The sequence below is a fragment of the Leopardus geoffroyi genome, chromosome A1 (assembly GCF_018350155.1).
Source record: "Leopardus geoffroyi isolate Oge1 chromosome A1, O.geoffroyi_Oge1_pat1.0, whole genome shotgun sequence".
Classification (NCBI taxonomy): Eukaryota; Metazoa; Chordata; class Mammalia; order Carnivora; family Felidae; genus Leopardus; species Leopardus geoffroyi.
The window spans coordinates 128,861,882-128,885,636 of NC_059326.1; the positions used below are offsets into that span (position 1 = coordinate 128,861,882).

General features: G+C 37.8%; 2 protein-coding genes and 1 long non-coding RNA gene across 11 annotated transcripts in view; 2 read left to right on the forward strand and 1 right to left on the reverse strand.

Moving 5' to 3' along the window:
• Positions 1–9,836, forward strand: part of NDUFAF2 (NADH:ubiquinone oxidoreductase complex assembly factor 2) — a 176,129-nt gene extending 166,293 nt beyond the window's left edge. Inside the window, exon 4 of the mRNA XM_045494120.1 lies at positions 8,930–9,836. Coding sequence (XP_045350076.1) covers positions 8,930–9,178 — 249 coding nt within the window. The 3' untranslated portion in view covers positions 9,179–9,836. The remainder of the gene's footprint in view (positions 1–8,929) is intronic.
• Positions 9,837–14,624: 4,788 nt separating this feature from the next.
• On the reverse strand, positions 14,625–18,355 carry SMIM15 (small integral membrane protein 15). 7 transcript variants are annotated; one of them, XM_045494134.1, is made up of 4 exons: positions 18,242–18,355; positions 16,892–17,027; positions 16,666–16,719; positions 14,625–16,027 (listed from the first exon to the last, which is right to left on the reverse strand). In XM_045494134.1, the coding sequence occupies exons 3-4, from the start codon at positions 16,679–16,681 to the stop codon at positions 15,792–15,794; spliced, it is 252 nt and encodes an 83-aa protein (XP_045350090.1). In that variant the 5' UTR covers positions 16,682–16,719; positions 16,892–17,027; positions 18,242–18,355; the 3' UTR covers positions 14,625–15,791. The 7 variants fall into 7 exon arrangements, with proteins under 7 accessions (XP_045350090.1, XP_045350117.1, XP_045350110.1 ...); XM_045494161.1 differs by having other exon boundaries at positions 17,619–18,256; XM_045494154.1 differs by lacking the exon at positions 18,242–18,355 and adding an exon at positions 18,020–18,130.
• A 288-nt stretch (positions 18,356–18,643) lies between these two features.
• LOC123606167 overlaps positions 18,644–23,755 on the forward strand; it is a 90,262-nt gene continuing 85,150 nt past the window's right edge. For all 3 annotated transcript variants that reach the window (XR_006716135.1, XR_006716140.1, XR_006716141.1), the window contains exon 1: positions 18,644–18,753. This is a non-coding gene — a long non-coding RNA (uncharacterized LOC123606167). The remainder of the gene's footprint in view (positions 18,754–23,755) is intronic.

The window sequence follows — 23,755 nt, forward strand, 5'->3', positions numbered from 1 at the left end:
GCAGCCGAGAATCCTTTATCCAGCAAGTTTGTCATTTAGAATACAGGGAGAGATAAAGATCTTCCCAAACAAACAAAAACTGAAGGAATTCATCACCACTAAACCAGCCCTACAAGAGATCCTAAGGGGGATCCTGTGAGACAAAGTACCAGAGACACCGCTACAAGCATGAAACCTATGGACATCACAAAGACTCTAAACCCATATCTTTCTATAATAACACTGAACACTGGACTAAATGTGCCACCAAAACACATAGGGTATCAGAATGGATAAAAAAAAACAAGACCCATCTATTTGCTGTCTACAAGAGACTCTTTTTAGACCTTCAGATTGAAAGTGAGGGGATGGAGAACTATTTATCATGCTACTGGAAGTCAAAAGAAAGCTGGAGTAGCCATACTTATATCAGACAAACTAGACTTTAAATTAAAGTCTGTAACAAGAGATGAAGAAGGGCATTATATAATAATTACAGGGTCTATCCATCAAGAAGAACTAACAATTATAAATATCTATGTGCCGAATACAGGAGCCCCCAAACAAACATAAGCAACCTTATTGACAAGAATGTGGAAATTGCAGGGGACTTTAATACCCCACTTACAACAATGGATAGATCATCTAGACACATGGTCAATAAAGAAACAAGGGCCCTGAATGATACATTGGATCAGGGGACTTGACAGATATATTTAGAACTCTGCATCCCAAAGCAACAGAATATACTTTCTTCTTGAGTGCACATGGAACATTCTCCAAGATAGATCACATACTGGGTCACAAAACAGCCCTTCATAAGTATACAAGAATTGAGATCATACCATGCATACTTTCAGACCACAATGCTATGAAGCTTGAAATCAACCACAGGAAAAAGTCTGGAAAACCTCCAAAAGCATGGAGGTTAAAGAACACCCACCCTACTAAAGAATGAATGCGTCAACCAGGCAATTAGAGAAGAAATTAAAAAATATATGGAAACAAACGAAAATGAAAATACAACAATCCAAATGCTTTGGGATGCAGCGAAGGCAGTCCTGAGAGGAAAATACATTGCAATCCAGGCCTATCTCAAGAAACAAGAAAAATCCCAAATACAAAATCTGGGGTGTCTTTGCTGCTCTGCTTCTATTTCCTTTAGGTGTAAAGGAAATATAAGCAGAAGGAAATAGAAGGAAATAGAAGCAGAGCAGCAAAGACACCCCAAACCCAGCAGAAGAAGAGAAATAATAAAGATCAGAGCAGAAATAAACAATATAGAATCTAAAAAAAACTGTAGAGCACATCAATGAAACCAAGAGTTGGTTTTTTGAAAAAATAAACAAAATTGATAAACCTCTAGCGAGGCTTCTCAAAAAGAAAAGGGAGATGACCCAAAAAAGAAAATCATGAATGAAAATGGAATTATTACAACCAATCCCTCAGAAATACAAGCAATTATCAGGGAATACTATGAAAAATTATATGCTAACAAACTGGACAACCTGGAAGAAATGGACAAATTCCTAAACACCCACACACTTCCAAAACTCAAACTGGAGGAAATAGAAAACTTGAACAGACCTATAACCAGCGAAGAAATTGAATCAGTTATCAAAAATCTCCCAACAAATAAGAGTCCAGGACCAGATGGCTTCCCTGGGGAATTCTACCAGACATTTAAAGCAGAGATAATACCTATCCTTCTCAAGCTATTCCAAAAAATAGAAAGGGAAGGAAAACTTCCAGACTCATTCTATGAAGCCAGTATAACTTTGATTCCTAAACCAGACAGAGACCCAGTAAAAAAAGAGAACTACCGGCCAATATCCCTGATGAATATGGATGCAAAAATTCTCAATAAGATACTAGGAAATCGAATTCAACAGCTTACAAAAAGAATTATTCACCATGATCAAGTGGGATTCATTCCTGGGATTCAGGGCTGGTTCAACATTCACAAATCAATCAACGTGATACATCACATTAATAAAAGAAAAGATAAGAACCATATGATCCTGTCAATCGATGCAGAAAAAGCATTTGACAAAATTCAGCATCCTTTCTTGATAAAAACCCTTGAGAAAGTCGGGATAGAAGGAACATACTTAAACATCATAAAAGCCATTTATGAAAAGCCCACAGCTAATATCATCCTCAGTGGGGAAAAACTGAGAGCTTTCCCCCTGAGATCAGGAACACGACAGGGATGTCCACTCTCACTGCTGTTGTTTAACATAGTGTTGGAAATGCTAGCATCAGCAATCAGACAGTAAAAGGAAATCAAAGGCATCAAAATTGGCAAAGATGAAGTCAAGCTTTCACTTTTTGCAGATGACATGATATTATACATGGAAAATCCGATAGACTCCACCAAAAGTCTGCTAGAACTGATACATGAATTCAGCAAAGTTGCAGGATACAAAATCAATGTACAGAAATCAGTTGCATTCTTATACACTACTAATGAAGCAACAGAAAGACAAATAAAGAAACAGATCCCATTCACAATTGCACCAAGAAGCATAAAATACCTAGGAATAAATCTAACCAAAGATGTAAAAGATCTGTGTGCTGAAAACTATAGAAAGCTTATGAAGGAAATTGAAGAAGATATAAAGAAATGGAAAAACATTCCGTGCTCATGGGTTGGAAGAATAAATATTGTTAAAATGTCAATACTACCCAAAGCTATCTACACATTCAATGCAATCCCAATCAAAATTGCACCAGCATTCTTCTCGAAACTAGAACAAGCAATCCTAAAATTCATATGGAATCACAAAAGGCCCCGAATAGCCAAAGTAATTTTGAAGAAGACCAAAGCAGGAGGCATCACAATCCCAGACATTAGCCTCTACTACAAAGCTGTCATCATCAAGACAGCATGGTATTGGCACAAAAACAGACACATAGACCAATGGAATAGAATAGAAACCCCAGAACTAGACCCACAAAAGTATGGCCAACTAATCTTTGACAAAGCAGTAAAGAATATCCAATGGAAAAAAGACAGTCTCTTTAACAAATGGTGCTGGGAGAACTGGACAGCAACATGCAGAAGGTTGAAACTAGACCACTTTCTCACACCATTCACAAAAATAAACTCAAAATGGATAAAGGACCTGAATGTGAGACAGGAAACCATCAAAACCCTAGAGGAGAAAGCAGGAAAAGACCTCTTTTATATCAGCTGCAGCAATTTCTTACGTGACACATCCCCAAAGGCAAGGGAATTAAAAGCAAAAATGAACTATTGGGACTTCATGAAGATAAAAAGCTTCTGCAGAGCAAAGGAAACAATCAACAAAACTAAAAGTCAACCAGTGGGATGCGAAAAGATATTTGCAAATGACATATAGGATAAAGGGCTAGTATCCAAAATCTATAAAGAGCTCACCAAACTTCACACCCGAAAAACAAATAACCCAGTGAAGAAATGGGCAGAAAACATGAATAGACACTTCTCTAAAGAAGATATCTGGATGGCCCACAGGCACATGAAAAGATGCTCAGTGTCGCTCCTCATCAGGGAAATACAAATCAAAACCACACTCAGATATCACCTCACGCCAGTCAGAGTGGCCAAAATGAACAAATCAGGAGACTATAGATGCTGGAGAGGACGTGGAGAAACGGGAACCCTCTTGCACTGTTGGTGGGAATGCAAACTGGTGCAGCCACTCTGGAAAGCAGCGCGGAGGTTCCTCAAAAAATTAAAAATAGACCTACCTTATGACCCAGCAGTAGCACTGCTAGGAATTTACCCAAGGGATACAGGAGTACTGATGCATAGAGGCACTTGTACCCCAATGTTTATAGCAGCACTCTCAACAATAGCCAAATTGTGGAAAGAGCCTAAATGTCCATCAACTGATGAATGAATAAAGAAATTGTGGTTTATATACACAATGGAGTACTACGTGGCAATGAGAAAGAATGAAATATGGCCCTTTGTAGCAACGTGGATGGAACTGGAGAGTGTGATGCTAAGTGAAATAAGCCATACAGAGAAAGACAGATACCATATGTTTTCACTCTTATGTGGATCCTGAGAAACTTAACAGAATCCCATGGGGGAGGGGAAGGAAAAAAAAAAAAAAAGAGGCTAGAGTGGGAGAGAGCCAAAGCATAAGAGACTCTTTTTTTTTTTTTTTTTCCCAACGTTTATTTATTTTGGGGACAGAGAGAGACAGAGCATGAACGCGGGAGGGGCAGAGAGAGAGGGAGACACAGAATCGGAAACAGGCTCCAGGCTCTGAGCCATCAGCCCAGAGCAGGCTCCAGTCTCTGAGCCATCAGCCCAGAGCCTGACGCAGGGCTCGAACTCACGGACCGCGAGATCGTGACCTGGCTGAAGTCGGACGCTTAACCGACTGCACCACCCAGGCACCCCGCATAAGAGACTCTTAAAAACTGAGGATAAACTGAGGGTTGATGGGGGGTGGGAGGGAGGGGAGGGTGGGTGATGGGTGTTGAAGAGGGCATCTTTTGGGATGAGCACTGGGTGTTGTATGGAAACCAATTTGACAATAAATTTCATATATTATAAAATAAATAAATTAAATAAATAAATAAATAAATAAATAAATAAATAAATAAATAAATAAAGTGATTTAGTTTAAAAAGTCACCTGTACCCTCTTCTATTGTCTTATCATTGCCCAGCAGTCCATTCTTGTGCAGTCCTTAGAACAGCCCATTGAAGAAGACAGCATTGTTGTCTTCATTTTACACATGAGGAAACTGAAACACAGAGAGGTTAAGCAACATTGATGGGGTCACATAGCTAGTACATGGTCAAACTGGCATTTATATGCAGGTAGTCTTGCTTCAGAGCCCATGGTCTTTTTTTTTTTCATGTTTTTATTTAAATTGTAGTTAGTTAACATACAGTACAGTATTGGATTCAGGAGCAGAATTCAGTGATTCATCACTTACATACAATACCCAATAGAGCCCATGGTCTTAACCACAAACTTTCAGAAAGCCTATCAATGTGAACAGTATACAGATGAGTACTTGTCATGTAAATATTTATATATACACAGTCACTTCATTCCCATTTTCAGATAAACTGAGATTGAAAAAAGTTAAGTGACCTTCTTGGTGTCCCAGCTAGTAAGAGGTATTTTGGCATTGCAACTGTGTTTCAGGGACAGCGAATGTGTGGATGGTCATCAGGGTGCTATTTTTTTAAATGAAAATGTGTAATATTGGAGACAACAGTAGGTCTGCTCATTAAGTAAATTGTGGTACAATGCAAGTGAAACACCTATCTTTTTTTATGTTGAAAAATACTGTCAGGGGAAAAAACCAGCAAATAGGGGTGCCTGGTTAAGCACCTGGCTCAGGTCTTGATCTCACGGTTTGTGAGTTTGAGACCCATGTCAGGCTCTGTGCTGACAGCTCAGAGCCTGGAGCCTGCTCTGGATTCTGTGTCTCCCCCTCTCTCTGTCCCTCCCATGCTCAAGCTCGGTCTCTCTCTGACTCTCAATAATAAATAAATGTTAAAAATAATTTTTTTAAAAAGCAGCAAATAAAAGGATTTTTTTAAACATATAAACATTTATCTGAAGGAAGACCTGTTTGCTCTTGGTTTATCTCTACACACTGAAACAAACATACTGTTTTTATTGATGAACATATTGAGACGTAAGGTGTTGTTCAAAGGAAATATAAGGAGGAATTCTTATTTTATGGTAATTTCTACTGTAAAATAGGCTTTATTAAAAATGATGTTTATCTTTAAGTGCACAAATTCCTATTTTTTCTACCTAAGTACTTTCATTTTATCTATTACAAATATTTACAAAACTAGATTTCCTTTCATACATGATTTATGTTCTGTTTAATTTTCCTGGAAGCCATTAGGAGGGGTCTGATAACAATTAGTTTTTAAAAAAAGAAAAAAGAAGTAAATTCTTTTCTAGGAGAAATTATAATCTCCATGTTTTTCAACTCTGAAATTTTTAATCTATCTTCATATGTTAAAATAATTAATATATTCATATTGGCTTTTTGTTTGCCTAGATGGCTGTTGTTGGCAGTTACCAAACTGATTTGGTAGAGTAATGGTGAATGAAGAGAAATGTGAAAACAGAGCAAAAGAAAGAACAGCTCTCTGCCCTCAGTTTTCCTTTATGCAGAAACTAGAGGCTTATGCCAGCTGGAAGACAGCAGCAGTAGAGCTGAGGTAAATAAAGCAGGCATGGGCAGCTTCAGGCCATGTGACTGATCCTCTTAAACCAAAACCAAACAAGCTACATAGGAACTTCTCAGTAGCGTTTTGCTACCTGTGGTTGGTTAATAGTGTAAGTTCAACCCTGTCCCGTAGCTTTCATTCTGCTCCAAGAACTTCCATGAAGACACAGTAGGTCACAGAGGGTACTAAAGTGTATGGAGATGTGGAAAAGTATTTTTGTCTACTTCCAGTATCTCCAGTATCATATTGAGAGATTTCCTTTTTTTTTAATTTTTTTTAAATTTTTTTAATGTTTATTTTTGAGAAAGAGAGAGACCGAGTGTGGGTGGGGGAGGGGCAAAGAGGGAGACAGAATCCCAAGCAGGCTCCAGGCTTTGAGCTCCCAGCACAGAGCCTGATGTGGGGCTCGAACTCACAAACCCCAAGATCATGACCTGAGCCAAAATCGGATGCTTAGCCTACTGAGCCACCCAGGCACCCCAAGGGAGAAATTTTCTTTGTGATGCATCGTCACTTCACCTGAGAATTCAACAGGATGCTTAAAAATCTGACTACTCTTGGGGCACCTGGGTGGCTTAGTGGTTAAGCATCCAACTTTGGCTCGGGTCATGATCCTGCAGTTTGTGTGTCCGGAACTCACGGCAGGCTCTGCGCTGACAGCTCAGAGCCTGAAGCCTGCTTTGGATTTTGTGTGTCTGTCTCTCTCTGTCCCTACCCTGCTCATGCTCTCAAAAAGAAACATTAAAAAAATTTAATGTGTGTGTGTGTGTACATCTCACATATTCTTTATCCATTCATCACTGGATGCTGCCACAAACATCACGGTGCGTGTACCCCTTTGAATCTGTATTATTGTATCCTTAGGGTAAATACGTAGTAGTGCAATTGTTGTATCATAGGATACTTCTATTTTTAACTTTTTGAGGAACCTCCATTCTGTTTTCCAGAGTAGCTGCACCAATTTGTTTTTGTCAGTGTTGTCAAATATTAGTTTCATTATCATTCAATTTTTTTCATACATAACATATATGTTAAGGAAATTTTTTTAAGTACAGATAAGCAAAAAGAACATTTAAAAATATTACCCATTTCAAAGGAATTAAGATAGAAGAGGAAGGAATCAGTAAAGATAAAAGATGTAATGACTATATTTCATCTGTTTTTAAGACGCACATCTTTTCAAATTTTAACAACTCTGAAATGAGGATATGTAGAGTTTGCCCTTTTTAGTGGGATATGTAACAGTGATGCTTCTTAAATCTAAAATTCAGTGTTTCGATTGTATTCAATGAAATACAGTAATTTGGAGGTATAGATCTTTCGAGGTAGAATAGCAACTCTTAGGGACTGAACTGCATTGTACAAATAGCTTGCACTGATTTGAGGAAGCATTTTTTTTTGTTTTTTTATTTTTTTAACTGTACACCCAAATTAGTTAGCATATAGTGCAACAATGATTTCAGTAGATTCCTTAGTGCCCCTTACCCATTTAGCCCATCCCCTCTCCAACAACCCCTCCCATAACCCCCAGTTTGTTCTCCATATTTATGGGTCTCTTCTGTTTTGTCCCCCTCCCTGTTTTTTATATTATTTTTGTTTCCCTTCCCTTATGTTCATCTGTTTTGTCTCTTAAAGTCCTCATAGGAGTGAAGTCATATGATTTTTGTCTTTCTTTGACTAATTTCACTTAGCATATTACTCTCCAGTTCCATCCGTGTAGTTGCAAATGGCAAGATTTCATTCTTTTGGATTGCCGAGTAATACTCCATTGTGTGTGTATGGATGGATAGATAGATAGATAGATAGATAGATAGATAGATAGATAGATAGATAGATATAGATCTACCACATCTTCTTTACCCATTCATCCATCGATGGACATTTGTGCTCTTTCCATACTTTGGCTATTGTGGATAGTGCTGCTATAAACATGGGGGTGCATGTGTCCCTTCATAACAGCACACCTGCATCCCGTGGATAAATGCCTAGTAGTGCAATTTCTGGGTCGCAGGGTAGTTCTATTTTCAGTTTTTTGAGGAACCTCCATACTGTTTTCCAGAGTGGCTGCACCAGCTTGCATTCCCAGAGGAAGCCTTTCTGAGAGTGCCTCTCTGCCACTGGTGTCTGGGGCATGCTAAACTCTGATTCCATCCTCCACCTCCTCCTCACTGCCACACCACCCCAGAACAGAAAGGGTCACAGATAGGACTTGGGTCTGGCGCTTTAGGGGGTGGCAGTAGCATCCATGCTTTAATTCCCACAGAAAAATAGATTGGTAGGAGCATCTTTCTGAGGCCATCGTCACCTTCACTTCATCTCCAGCAGAAAGTGCAATCACTTATCAGTTGTGAGCCAGAATATAGCTGCTAAGCTTAAGATCTTTGAGAGCGTGACTTATGCTCTTGTGTAGTATTTCATGTTAAGTAGTTTCACTTCTTGGGTAGTAAATATTTTTATTTTATGGTCCTTCACACCTTATTATGGTATATGATGGCAGAGCTGTTTAATTCAAAGAACACTGGTATATTATCAGATAGTTTTTTTTTTCAACTTGCCCTGTGCCTATCTATATATTATTTAAATGTAAAAGTATCATATATATGCATTTTTATTGGCTTTTTTATTTTCATAAAACCTATTAGTTTTTATTTAGTTTCATAAAACCTAATTCTTCTAATTAGAAATTTAATAATTTCTTTCATTAATATATATTATTATATATATATATATATATTATATGCAGGAAATCCTAAAGAATGAAAAAAATAGAGAAGTCGTTAAAAGGAAAAGCCAACAGCTTTATGAAGAGGAAAAACTCCTTAGCAAAGAGAACGAAGAACTTTTGGCTCCACCACTTCAGACTCAGATCAAAGGCCACGCCTCTGCTCCATACTTTGGAAAGGAAGAACCCTCAGTGGCTCCCACCAGCACTGGTAAAACCTTTCAACCAGGATCCTGGATGCCACAAGGCGGCAAGAACCCCAATCAATGAATGCACTGTGGTAATACTTCATTTGTATGTAACTTTTTTAACAATAAATAAATAAAGATTACTTTGTTATTTTCTGACTGTACAATAGTTCTCTATCCCAGTAAGCTTAGAATTCATTTTTAGTATGCATAAGAAATGTGAGGTTATGAACTAAAGAAACCTTTTTTTCTTTAAGATTTTTAAGTTCTCTTTCCACCCAACGTGGAGCTCTTTTTGCACACTACTGACTGAGCCAGCCAGGTGCCCCTAAACCTGACTTCTTTTAGACTTAACTCCTTCATTTGCTTTAGTCATCATTCTGTTTATTAATTTGTCTGTTAAGATTGCTCCCTTGAGAAGGATCCTGTTAAGATTGCTCCTTTGAGAAGGATCCTGTCACTTTAAATGCTCAGTACATTTTGGATCCTTATGATCATTTAGGAGCCCTAATGTATATATCATGATAGAAATAAGGGTAGTTAGTGAGCTCTCCTAAATTACCCAATTAAAAAAAAAAAAAAGTGAGAAGACTGCTTGTAAGATTCTAAAGGATTAATAAAAAACATGATCTTGGATTATGTGAAGGCCAAGAAAATTTAGTTGAGAAATGGATATGAAAAAAAAAAGGCCATGATGAGTGGATGAGACTAAAACTAGCTTATGGCAGGATTAAGGTTGGCGTTTGAATCGAGGAATTAGGACCAATACAAGTAGCCAATCTATTGCAAAAGTCTTAAACAGAGAAATGGTACAACTGGAGTTCTAGGAGATTAAAAATTATCTTAAGAAAATGAAACATAGGGTTCTGAGCAATTCCAGTGACAATAGGGATTCTAGTGGCTCGTATATTGAAGAAAAATGTAGACAAGTGATGTTAAAACACTCATCATCATACAAAAGTATTTTTCTAGTGTTTATTTGTTTTGAGAAAGAGAGAGAGAGAAAGAAAATGAGTGGGAGATGGACAGAGAGGAGAGAGAGAAAATCCCAAGCAGGCTCCACCCTGTTAGCACAGAGCCCCTGGGGCTCAATCCCGTGAACCAGGAGATCATGACCTGAGCCACAACCAAGGGTCAGATGCTTAACAGACTGAGCCAGTAGGCTCATATATACCTTTTATTATACAAAAATATTTTTGAAGGGTCAAGTTTTCTGAAGTGCACAAACAAGTTTTTGTTGCTAATACAGAGTTCTTCTCTGTGTGTGGCATTATAATAGATGCTCAATAAATATGTACTGAATAAGTGATCCAAATTTCAATGCTCTATAAGGAAATCCTTGGTTAAGTATTTTAACAGTGAATTCCTAAAAACACATAGGTTAATATTTTTATTTAATAGAAGGTAAAAAAATTTAATTGCGTAAGAAATAAATATCAGAAAAATACTTTATAAAATGTAATATTAAAACAAATAATCAAATGTAATTATGACATAGTTATTGAATAACACAAAAGCTACTTGGTGATAATACTAACATTCCAGCAACCCTGTTAATATGAGGTTAACCATTCTGTCTCTATATCATTACAAAGTAATGTTACATTTTACCATAGAGGCAAAAAAGGAACTAGCCACCATGCAGTATAAAGAGGTAAAATTTATAGTACAATTGATTATAATTAAGATGTTCTTGAGTCCTGGGTTACAAGAAAAACTGCAAATTTTCTAACATGCTAGAATACGTCTACTGCCAAATTTCTATTAGCTTATTAAATGTATTCCATACGTATCTTTTTATAAATGTTTGCCTTATAGTTTGTACATATCTTAATGTTATGACAGAATTTACATTAACTTTAATTTTTATGTTTTCATTTTAAAAAACTTGTTTTATTAACAACAGAAAACAAACTGATGGTTACCAGAGGGGAGATGGGTGGGAGGACAGGTGAAATAAATAGGTGATGGGAATTAAGGAGGACAGTTGCTATGATAAGCACTGAGTGATGTATGGAAGTGCTGAATCACTATATTGTACGCCTGAAACTAATATCACACTGTATGTTAACATAACTAACTGGAATTTAAACAAAAACTTTAAAAAAATACAAAAAACTAGGGGAGGCATAAAATAAATAAATAAAATACTTGTTTCACATAAGCAGCAAAAGAAAATCTTAACCAGAAGTCCTTGTGGGAAAATACCTGAGTATGACACTGGCCCACCATTTTTGGTAGAGCACACTTTTTTTTTAAGATTTTATTTTTAAGTAATCTCTACACCCAATGTTGGGCTTGAACTTACAACCCTGAGATCAAGAGTCACATGCTCCACTGAGTCAGCCAGGTGCCCCTGGAGTATGCACTTTTAAAGTGATTTCAAGGGGTGCCTGGGTGGCTTAGTCGGTTGTGTCCAACTTCAGCTCAGGTCATGATCTCACGGTCCGTGAGTTCGAGCCCCATGTCGGGCTCTGTGACGACAGCTCAGAGCCTGGAGCCTGCTTCGGATTCTGTGTCTCCCTCTCTCTGACGCTCCCCCATTCATGCTCTGTCTCTCAAAAATAAATAAACATTAAAATAAATAAAGTGATTTCTTTTTTTTTTTTTTTTTTTTTAATTTTTTTTTTCAACGTTTATTTATTTTTTTGGGGACAGAGAGAGACAGAGCATGAACGGGGGAGGGGCAGAGAGAGAGGGAGACACAGAATCAGAAGCAGGCTCCAGGCTCTGAGCCATCAGCCCAGAGCCCGACGCGGGGCTCCAACTCACGGACCGCGAGATCGTGACCTGGCTGAAGTCGGACGCTTAACCGACTGCGCCACCCAGGCGCCCCAATAAAGTGATTTCAAGAAGTGGAAATGACAGTTCTAATAATACATCCAGACTCTTCCTCAAGACTAACATTTTTTGGATATCTGGTGGCACTGTTAGATGCCAAGGGAACAGAGCTGTATGTCCTACATAAAAACTGAACCTAAAAACCTTGGCCTAATTCAAATTACCTTTCTATGCAATCTTTTCTATATTTGGCTTTTATGCCAGACACATGCAAAGCAGAATTAAAGTATTAAATAAAATATTAGTTTGTCTGCCACATTTTGTATTTTAAATTGTTATATTTAGGACACTCACAAGTTTTGTTTTAATAAACATGTCCTTACTGCTTCAAGACCAACTTCAACCCTAGGCAAAGTTTTTTTAATTCCAAAAGTAAAAATGTTCCAAGTTAAGTGTCAGATATACTTCAAGTGCTTTCTCAGAGGTAAATCCTTGATTTCCCATGCATGTGCTACACATGCAAACAGATTTTTGACTGTTAAAGTATAGAAAATGTGTTGACTATTGGGGTTAATCATATAAATCTAGCCTATCAGCTATGCCTTGGATATGTGAAGTTGAAAATCAATAAAAATGGAGGAAAAAAACCTTTCCCATTACCTGTTATTCTTTTCCATTCCTACTTTTACTGATATCTGGCTATCATTTATTTCTTAATTGAATCAGCCTTGAGCCAATACCTTATTTTTTTAATGCTACCTCATTAACCACACTATTTAAAATGTAATCTGATCTTGGGGCACCTGGGTGGCTCAACTCAGTTGAGTGTTTGATTTCGGCTCAGGTCATGATCCTAGGGTCAAGGGATAGAGCCCTGCATCAAGATCCACGCTGAGTATAGGGCCTACTTAAGATTCTCTCTCTCTGCCCTTCCCGTACTCTCTCTAAAATAAACCTTGAAAATTTTTTAAAAACAAATAAATTGTAACCTGATATCACCAAACAAAGCAAAACAAAAAACAAAAATAAAGTAAAATGTAACCTGAATTTATTTAGAACAGGCTTTCTCAAAGTGTTTATGTTCTCTGGGGAAAGAAACAGCAGTGAGAAGTCTATGATAGTCAAATTAAGTTAAAAGCTTCCAAGAAATCGTGTAGGAATAATCCTAAATTTTATTTTATATTTCCCAAACTGGTGGTATTTGAAAATGGAATGTTTTAATGTTTGAGAAATACATATATTTGTGTGAGTGTGTGTGTATATATATATGTATATTCCACATATATTCCAGATATGAAGTAAATCAGAGTGATACTATAACCAACTGCAATATAAAGACAATCATTCCTTAATAGGAATCAGTAACAGGATAAGAGATGAGGTGTTAAGTGGCCCTGGCCCCTTTCCTTTACATTATGTGTAAGGAAAGAAGGAATGGGTCAGGACTTATTAATAATAATGTATCTCAACATTAGTTTTCCGGCTCACACCCTGGTAAGCTTACTTCATTTGCTTTACTAGAATTCCAAGAAAAACAAGTAAAAAACACTGTACCAAAAAAGTATATCTGATCTAGTAATACCACACTGAAATTCATCACATGCATACCAAGGATCAAAATCTGACACACCAACTTTTGTTTTTGGTAAAATATCTGTCTACAGGCAGGCTGTGTTTTTCCCAAAACCAGCCATAAAAAGGTAACTGATTAGATTAGCTCTCAAAGCTTAGGAAACAACATAATAGACAACTTTTAAAGGAAGTATTATGGCTAATAGTAAATGGGATTCTTTCATCAATAGTACTACTTGTTGCAGTGAGAGAAGATTGATTGTTCTGAAGAATCTGAACCCTCAAAATACTCTATTTTACATCCCCCCAAATCCCCCACATACACACAGACATACATATTATGAAACCTTGATCTCACATATAAAAAAAGGTCCCATAAATGTTGGGAAAAGCTAAACCTGAGGAAACAAATGGCATATGCCAAACAAATACAAAATTGGCATGTGTTAAGACTAAAAGAAATTATAGAAAAAGAAGATTTCAGTTAAATAAATATCTTTAAATTGTAATGAGAACCAATGAAAACACAGCTTTAGTAGGTAACTGAGAATTATGGTGAATAGATCTTTTGCTGCAGTACTTTTACTCTAAAATGTGACCGACCATAAGGAAGACTTATGGGCTCTGTAGATCCAGGAGGGCCAGTAGATCTACAGAAGCATTTTTTTTCAGTTTGAATTGCAATGGTAATTCTAACTATTAAAACTTCAGTGGCAATAAAAAGGTCACTAGATATCCTAGATCACCTGAGTAATATAACGAAACACCGGAGTGGCAATATGCAATATGGTCATTACACTGGCACCACGTTGTAACTGACAACCTAACATATAAAGTAGTACTGTTCAGACCAGCCCATCAACATTCTCAGGAGTCCTTAGGTATCTGTAGTTGAGAAACACTGTCCTCAACTTTTGTAAGTATGCTTTCAGCTATAAATGAAATTCATAACCCTTTGAAAAGTCATCTAATTTTAATTACTGTATTATTATTAGCCCCCCTTAAAAAAAAAACAGGACCTTTTTATAAAAAAGTATCAAATTTATTTCAATATCTAGTTCCATTTTTAAACTAAAGCTGGTGGACAATTTTTTGTAATTTAAAATTCATTATCAGAGGGGAGGAAAACATTAATAAGCTATTATATACTGACAGCAAATAAAATTACTGGACTATGCATTTATAAAAGCCTGTTTAATAGTAAAAAGTTCCAGTTATCTACTTAACTAAAGGAAAGATCCTTTAGCTCTTTATTTCTAATTTTAACACATATCTCATTTTGACATAATTTACCTTTTTTCATCTAATTACTGGTATGATGACCAAAATTTTTCCAAATGTTAAACCTTTCTTTACCACTTAGGAATTACAACTTAACTATTACTTTTTAAGAATTCCTTAAAAGAAATTTGAAATTTTAATTTTCACCATGAACCTGTTTCATCAGAAAGTAGAATATCACTACTAGGTAAGTTAAAACAAAGAATGGAAGAAAAAACAAAAAATGGCATCTATATAATAAGCAAATTATCTGATAAGACATTTTAACTACTTCACATTTCTACTTAGCACAAGAAAGAGTAAACTGGTTCCAAGGTAACACAAGGTTTGGCATTTTTACTGCGAGCTTTAAATCATAGTGTTATTCTACTCAACAAGACATCTCTAAGAAAATGGCAGTGTTCATAAGTACAAAAGCTGTTGTATCTGGTAGGTGGTATTCTATATAGTCAATAAGAGAATTCTTTATAAAATTAGATTTTAAAAAATGCAGAATGTCAGATAATTATCTCAAGGGCTAAAATGAGAAAATGCAGAACACAAAAAGTCATTAGTTAATATGTGGCTTTGAGAAAGCCAGAAATGATTCTATTCCAAGAAATAAGCAATAATGATAAAAGATATAATATACTATATGCCTTTTAAGCCAAAGCACACTTTTCACCTCAGGACAGTTTTGATTTTTACATTCTTAACTACTTTTGTCCAGAAAGGGCCCCATTCTAAGCCATTATTTGAAAAGAATTCATAATGTATAGTCATTTCTCTCCACAGGATGTTTTCGTTTCAGTACATAAGCTGCAAAATGGCAAATGACTAAGTCAGTTATAAAGAATTTATAGAATAAATGCCAATTTACAATAACTGTCAACAGACTTCTACACCAAAGCCTAAAAGTTGCAGTAGTAGAGGCCACAACTAACATGATCCTTCCATGTGCTCAGACTTCAGTGACTACAAATTACTGTCATAAAAATCAGAAAAGAAACCTCAGTGGGTCCTTCCAAAGCTGCTTAATTTTCCAAGTGCTTTTTGTCTGGTTATAGAGCCTGTTCATTCCTTCAATCCTTCTTTAGTCGTTTAGCTTTTGCAATATTTTCTTGACGTTTTTGTTTCTTCTTTTGTTCCTTTTCCCTGGCTTCAATCATCTTGGCCAATTTCCAGGACAGTACAGCACTTGCTAGAAACAATGGAGTAAGGGCCAAAATAACCGTTGTAAGGAAGCCATACGGGTCCTTTGCAGCCCATTCCACAACATACTCAGCCCAAGCCTTTACGTCAAACATCTTGGTAGTGTCTTCGGAAAGGGGAGGGAGGCAACGAGAGAAAAGACTATGTGGTTAATCAAATTTTGAAAAAGTTACATCATACAATCAGTTAACTCAGAATTCCATTTTCACTCATTAGTTTCTTGTTTTTAAAAAGCATTAAATGTACTATTTTAATAAAGACTGATATCTCCAGTTAAAAAAACTAATCCAAGTATGATAACACTTAAAAGATGTAAAGTTAAAGATAAAAGTAAAAACCAAGTGCAATCTGCCACAGGAACTACGCATTCTTGATAGTCGACACATTTTATTAGCAGTCGACTTTTGTAAGAATTTTGAGTTTTAAACACTCATTCCAGACAACAGCTGAATCCTGTCATTTTTGGACAAAACCTTAGTACTTTTATGTAGTAATTAACAAAAGTATGAATCATCAAATTTGGTGTTTGAAAAGGACAAACCATGGAGTACATGAAAGGCCAGGAGAAAGAGAGGTAATGGATGGCTGTTTCCAGGAATGAAAAGGAGAAGCTATGGGAGCCATGAAAATATCTACATTCATATGCAAAGAAATAGGAGCAAAAAAGCCACATGCTATTTTATGTACTCTTTTGGCTCTGAGGACTCCTACTTGAGGACATAATTTAATAAAGGAGAAAATTACCCACAACAGGTGCCATGCATTTTGTTCCATTTTGAGTCGGTATGGGAGGGCCATCTGTTAAGGAAGGACGGTGTGGTTCTGAGTGACATTTTCTATTTTGCCTCACAGGCTTTTCAACCTTTCATGTTTGGGTCAACCTCTATTCAAAGGTGAGAATTAGAACACTTGGGTAGGAATGGGTGTATATACATCCACAATTTCAGCTGGGATTTAAAAAGTCATCTACCTTATGCTTGAGAAGTTATTTCCAACTTTGTCCTGCGATTATTAGTGAGCCAATTACAATTTCAGATGACCCTTGCTTGTCTTCTTCTTCTTTAGCTCTACCATATACTTGTGAGAGAAGATTTAAATTCTATATACTGGGTGGGTTGAAAAGAACAGATGAAAAAATGTTTCAGTTACAACTTTCAGGATAATTTGAATACAATTTCAAATGGAATTACTTCGAAATTCTATATATGCAATCTATAAATGACATATTAAAATTGCCTGGCACATCAAAGACATTGAATATTTAGTTTCTCCTAATGTGAAGAAAGAAATCATTACTACAACTGCAAATGCCCTCTAAGAAAATCCTAATTACTGGAGTAATTACAAGCATTTTACTACATTACTTCAAAAATAAAATTATTTATGAAGCTCACTGGCATATTAAAAAAAAATTACAGCATATCCATTCCTAGGTCTTGAACTTTTTTGTCACTAATTTATAGGGCTAGGTACATAATTACAAAATCAAATACCTCGCTTTATTCTTTAACGGTTTTGGGGTCTATTCTACAATTCGTGTTCTTTTCAGAAAACCACCACAAAATACAATCCCATCACTCAAGAAACTACCACCGGTTTTAATATCCTTTCACCGGTCTCTTCATATATTTTCAACAGAGAACACTAATTAAAGTGACTCTAGGATATTGTTAAATACTCTAGCTTCTGTCCCCTACCCTTGAATTCGTAGGCCCCAACGTACACAAGAGGTCCGTTTCTTCAGCTTCTCCAGCACGGTAACGAATTAACTAAGGCAAGCGAAAGAACTTTGCAAAAAACGAGGCACGCGGAAGTGAAGGACATGCTTTGTGGCAAAGTTTTAGCCATTAACACAAAAAAGTTATCGTCCATAAGCCACCAAGGCTCCCGTGCACTTCAATTTCGGACCCAAACGCGCGCGCCTCCCACACTTGGAGGAATAAATATTACTCCTCTTCCTTGCGTAAGGGCTCCACCGGGCTTGCTCTCCAAACCAGTGCTGCGCGGCTCCCGAAGCTGCAAATGATGGTATTTCAAGCCATCACAAGCCCCGTCCACCCTTGTTTCCCCTTGCTCATTCTTGCTCCCCCTACCTCACCCGGCCGCCGGCCCCAGGGGGCCACGTTCAATCTCCCCTCGGCCTCGGCGGGCACTGGCCCGGCGGGTCCCGGAGAGCGGGTGGCCCCCGGGAATCCTGGCTTAGTCCGCCAGTGCAGTGGCCGCCTCCTCTGGGCCGTGGACAAAACAACTGTAGCGGCCGCCACCAGCCCCTCCGCATCACGGCCGGGACTTCGGGTTCGGACCCCTACTCCCAACTCACCTCCAGGCCGGAAGCAGGAAGGCGGAAGCCGCAGCTTTCCCGTCCCGCCCACAGGCCGGCCCCAGCCCGCAGTGGGCCTGAGGAAGTCGAGGGGCCAGTTTCCGGCTGCGCCATTGTTGTGTGGGTCCCGGGACCTCGACTTCCAGGACTCGCGGGGGCGGAGAGGCGGGGTAGGGCGGCGCACTGCTTACGGGCGAGCGGCAGGTGAGGCCGCGCGGGCTGTGTGGCTGCACCCTGGCTGGTCTCTGGCCGGGAGCCGGAGTCCCGCGCCTCCTGCTGGGATGAAGGGGCGACCGTGAAGGCGCAGGTGGGCTCAGGCCTTAAGAAGCCGGTCCAGAACCCTGAGGGCCCTCTGCCTTTGCCCCCGATACCTGCCAGGGGACAGCCCCCTCCAATGCTGGAGCCACACCCTTGATGGAGGGCCCCGGTGGGTGAGGTCTGTAGCTCCTGGAAACAGACCCCAGAGCGGCGGCAAGAAAGGAGTTGGTCTCCACAATCCGCCCAAAGCCAAGGTGAGGGTCACACAGCGGCTGTTGAAGGATTCTGGCGAGTTTCTTCTCTTGGGTCACACCCACCCTTTGCCCCTCTCGTCTTCTGGTTGGACAATAGTTAAAGCCTCACCTACTGGAGACAGTGAAGCAGCTGGACTTTGGTGGATCCACTGAAACTTGTTACTAAAGGAAAATGCAGCCATGTGTGTGAGGAGGGATTTTTGTTGTTTGTTTTTAATTTGAGAACCTAACTCATTTCACATACACACACAAATACACAAATGGTCGATACTTGCCCAACGTAAGCTTGATAAATAAACTGGGCATAGAGTTCCCACAGAGATATTTGTTCTTTCAGTACACAAATAAAGGGATTCAAAAGTCAACAAGCAGATAGAGTGAGTTTAATATTGTCTTCTACTCTACAGGAACTGAGAGATTAACTCTCGCTTGGTTGCGAGCAAATGTGATTGCTTGCCCTGAATGGCTCTGTTTGATTACCTCTGCGAATGTTGCAAGACCTCTTCACTTTTGTGTGCCAAATAAAGCAGGTTTTTATTCTCGAAAGACTATAGCATGTTCTCTTTGAGGAGCAAGCTGTGACATGTATAAATAGATATAACAACAGTAACTATTATTTACCAGGGAACAGGCTTTTGGCAAATAATCTAGTGATCTGTAATACTGTTCGTTGGGCATATGTTAATGTTTGTATGTTGTATTAGCAGCAGTTGTTTTCTTACTCATTCTTGTTTGAAAACTTGGCCGATGGTTTCAAAGCTTGTGCTGCTTGGACCTAGCCTGTACCTGTAGTAGCCAGAAAAAGCAGACTCAGTCACTGGATTGTGTATACTGAATACTTTACTTGCTGGAGGTAACTATGTGATTTCTAAAAACTTGTTCAAATAGGAATTCCCGGATGGGGTCAGATCGTATTTTAACATCCTTCACTCGAGAGGCCAAGATGTGTTTGTTTTGTTTACATCTTGTATACACAGTATACCCAATTACTGCCTTTCCAGTGGTTTGCTCTGCTGCTTCCCTTGTAAAACGCATAAGAGTCTTGGGTTGCAAGAAAAGGTGCGTAAGAAAGCAAGAAGCTTCCGTTCCCCTTTGGTTGTAGTGTAGACCATGCCTTCACAGCTTAGTGCTACTGATCTAGTTTTCAGTTCCAGGACAGGATGTAAGTAAGCCCAGGAATAGCATAGGCGTTCCCACAGCCGAGCCCTTTACTGCAACCTACATCGCGTTGATGAAAGGTGGCTTCAGGATTGGTTCAGATACTGTGGACTATTTTCTGTAGTGAGGAGTCGAAGCCTGTGAGTTCAGTTTCACAGGCCTGGTCTCTGCTGATCTGTATACGCTGATAAGTCACTCTGAGCCTGTTTCCTCTTCTTTATGTGGACAGTGTACTAGGTTGTCTCTGGTGTTCTTTCAGCTTTAAAATTCTGTCCGTTGGACTGAATTTGGCCATTTTTCTAACTTGTGATTCATAAGCAGCAACAAAACAAAGAATTTAGTGGAAACATAGCCAATTTTCTTAAGATCTTATTTATTTGGAAAGATCCTGAATTGGGCTTTTATTCTTTCTCAAATGTCTTTTAGAATGCCAACTTAGAATAACTAGGAAATAAGCTCTGCTTGTATTTATTTTTAAGAAATCTTATTCATGAACCAAATTTTAAAAACCTTACACTATTAAGGAGGGTTTGTCTTTACATAATTCCTGTGTAGTGTATACACCACCTTCCCTACTCACACTATTTATTGTTCTTGTATTTTGAAAATGGAGCATTACAAAATTTTAATCATTTTTTTCTTTTTTCTCTTAAGGTAAATCCTACTCTCATTTGTTTACAAAGTCTTTTTCTCTTGTATGGTATAAAGTCGCATTTCACCTGGACTCATGTCAAATTGTGAATGGAAAAAAATTGTGAATGAGTAAAATCTGAGTAAGATTCTGTTATAATAATATACACTTGACTAAAGATCTTGAGAATTTTCTTACCTGTTCAACATTTTGTGCTTATTTATCTTCACATATTTGACTTAATTTGATGAAACTAGTTTCTTCCCTAAATTTTATTTTGTGAGTTTTTCCTTTCATTGAAACATAATTAAAATACATGTCTTAAAATGCACACTTACATGATTTAAAAAGTAATCAGGTATTAGTGGTACTTGCAAGATCATACTGAAGAATAATAATTTCTCAAAAGCTATTTATTGAGTGATTACTATGTACCAGGTACTGGTCTAGATGCTTCATATCTATTATCACTAATCCTGAGACTAAACAACCCCAAATGATAGTATTCTTCTACCCATTTTACAGATAAGGAATCAGAGACCTAAAAAGTAGAGCAGGATTCTAAACACATCTGGCCAAAATCCCAGCTCTTCTTTAATATCCAAAGACTTGTCAAAAAGTGCTGATTTCATAAAATGAAAGTACGTGTTTTGATTCTATAATTGTTAACTGACGATCACAACTAAAATTTTTCCGTACTTCAGAATTTCTTATTGCCCAGGTGGTGGCAGCATGTCTCAAAGAGCTAGTGTGGTGCAAAAGGTTCTCTTCCACCTTGCCAGTTGATTTGTCTCTTCATCTCACATACCTGATCTCTTTCAACCTCTACTTCTCTTTTGGGCTTTCACTACTATTAGACCTCTCCCTCAGTAATTAACTCCATCTTCCATCTTCCCTTCAGTTACATCTTCTGAATAGGTCCTATTCTGCCCGTTTGCTTTCAGCCTGTTTTACTTACAACGCTTCGCAAGATTTCTATTTTTTAGAATATCCATGTAGACCTAACCCAAGGAATTTTTTTCAAATATTGTTATTTTTCACCCATTGTTAAATATAGTTTGGAAGAAATGCATACTAAAATAATGAGCTAATATTATAAAATACTTGCTTAAATGAGAAGGCATATGTCTTCAACTTCTCAGATACACGAATTAAGGATGTAATGAAAACCTTTTACTAGATAGAATTAGTCTTCAAATTAAGAACAAGAACATTCAGGAGGGAGCGGTGCAAGTTTGTATAATTCAGAAGGAATGCATATAAATATATAGCAGAATAACTAGTTAAACCTATTTTAGCCCAAAATTGCTTGGGACATTATTCTCATCTTTGCAGGGCAGACGCTACCTCCTCACAATAGCCCTCTTTTCCTCTATCACTTTAATTTTTTTTTCATAGCACTCCAGTCTGACAACTTGTTTACTGGTTTGTCGTCTGTTTTTTCCACTAGAAAGTAAGCTATGTGGGATCACTTACATTGGTACCTAGAATATTTTTTTGAATAATTGATTCCAAGATGTAGCATTGCTACCTACAGATAAAACTGTTTTATTTTAATTTGTGGTTTGTACAAATCATGAAATAACCTAAATCCTGTGAATTTGTGAAGTCTGTATTAAAGTACCAAACACTTGTATGTTTTCAAGGTAATGAGGGATGCCCCATTAAGAAGAGGCCTAAAGATTAGTAAATAAGGTGTTTGGAGAAAGGTAAAGTAATTGTGATTATCTTGTTAATGAAAGAACACTAATTGCTTAGTAATTTCCGAGTATGTAAAAATACGTATAAGGAACATGGCAGAACATCTTCATTGATGAGATAGAAGGAATTGGTCCTAGATTGTAGGTGCTAAGATTTAAGATAAGAACAAGCTGGAATAGAGATCTTTGAAAATAGGGCAAAAGTGTATTTGCAGACTAGATGCCCTCTCTAGATATTTTCCAACTTCATTATTCCCAATGCAGATTGCAGGAGAAATACTTAGATTAAAATAGCAGATACTTCTCTCGTTTATTATTCCTTGCTGCCCATGGCCTCTTGCATACATTTTAGAAACATTCATTACACTTGAGCACAGTAGTCAGTACAGATAGTTACATATTGCTGCTTTGGGTAGTTGATAGAACTTTTTCTAACATAATACTGAAATCTGCTTTTTTAAAACTGAAACTGGTTACAGTTCTTTGTCTTCAGAATGTACTATACATGCGCTTGCAGCAAACTAATACCTTATAGTTGGAGGGCATCCTTTTGGAAGCTTAAAATTTCCAGTAAATCCTCCTGAAGCCTTGGATTACAGTGCTGTTGAAATTGTCAGATTCTAAGCTTTGCTGCTGAATCTAGAGGTTTCAAATTGTAGGCCTGTCCCTAAATGAGGTAATTGTATTAGGCATGTCAAGTTAATTTTTATTTCTGTGCTGGGGTCTTCTACCCATTAAATAAGAATTGCTATCCCAGTTGGGAAAACTAATCCATGTGTCAGAATCTTTCAGTGTAAAAATGACGTTTATGGCAAAAGTAGCCCTTAGCAATATCACCTTCACTGGATAGAATTTTAATGAGAAACTTTCACCTTCACCTAAACAAGCTTCTTGAAGTAACCATATGAAACATTTTAACCATATTTGCTATATGATAATGTCAGGGACATTGTTCTCCATGTCATGTAGTACCCTTTATATAAAGTCCCATGTAAGATATTTTACAATGTGATTCTAAAAAACTTTTGAAAGCCACTTTTTGATAGTAAGAGGTTTGCCTCTTTTTGATTGGACTGTCACAAAGCTCAAGAGCCAAATTTGAAGTTCATTTTTTTTTTTTAATTTTTTTTTTCAACGTTTATTTATTTTTGGGACAGAGAGAGACAGAGCATGAACGGGGGAGGGGCAGAGAGAGAGGGAGACACAGAATCGGAAACAGGCTCCAGGCTCTGAGCCATCAGCCCAGAGCCTGACGCGGGGCTCGAACTCACGGACCGCGAGATCGTGACCTGGCTGAAGTCGGACGCTTAACCGACTGCGCCACCCAGGCGCCCCTGAAGTTCATTTTTAACATCTATTCTGACCTGCATTCTTCCATTTCTTTTTAAATACATTTTTTCCTATGACAAGTATTACAGATCTGTAGTTATTGTATATGTTAATGTAGTAAGGTAAGTCAAGTTCTTGGTGAACTAAGGGATAGTATAGTTTGCCTTTTTATCAAGTGCTAGTA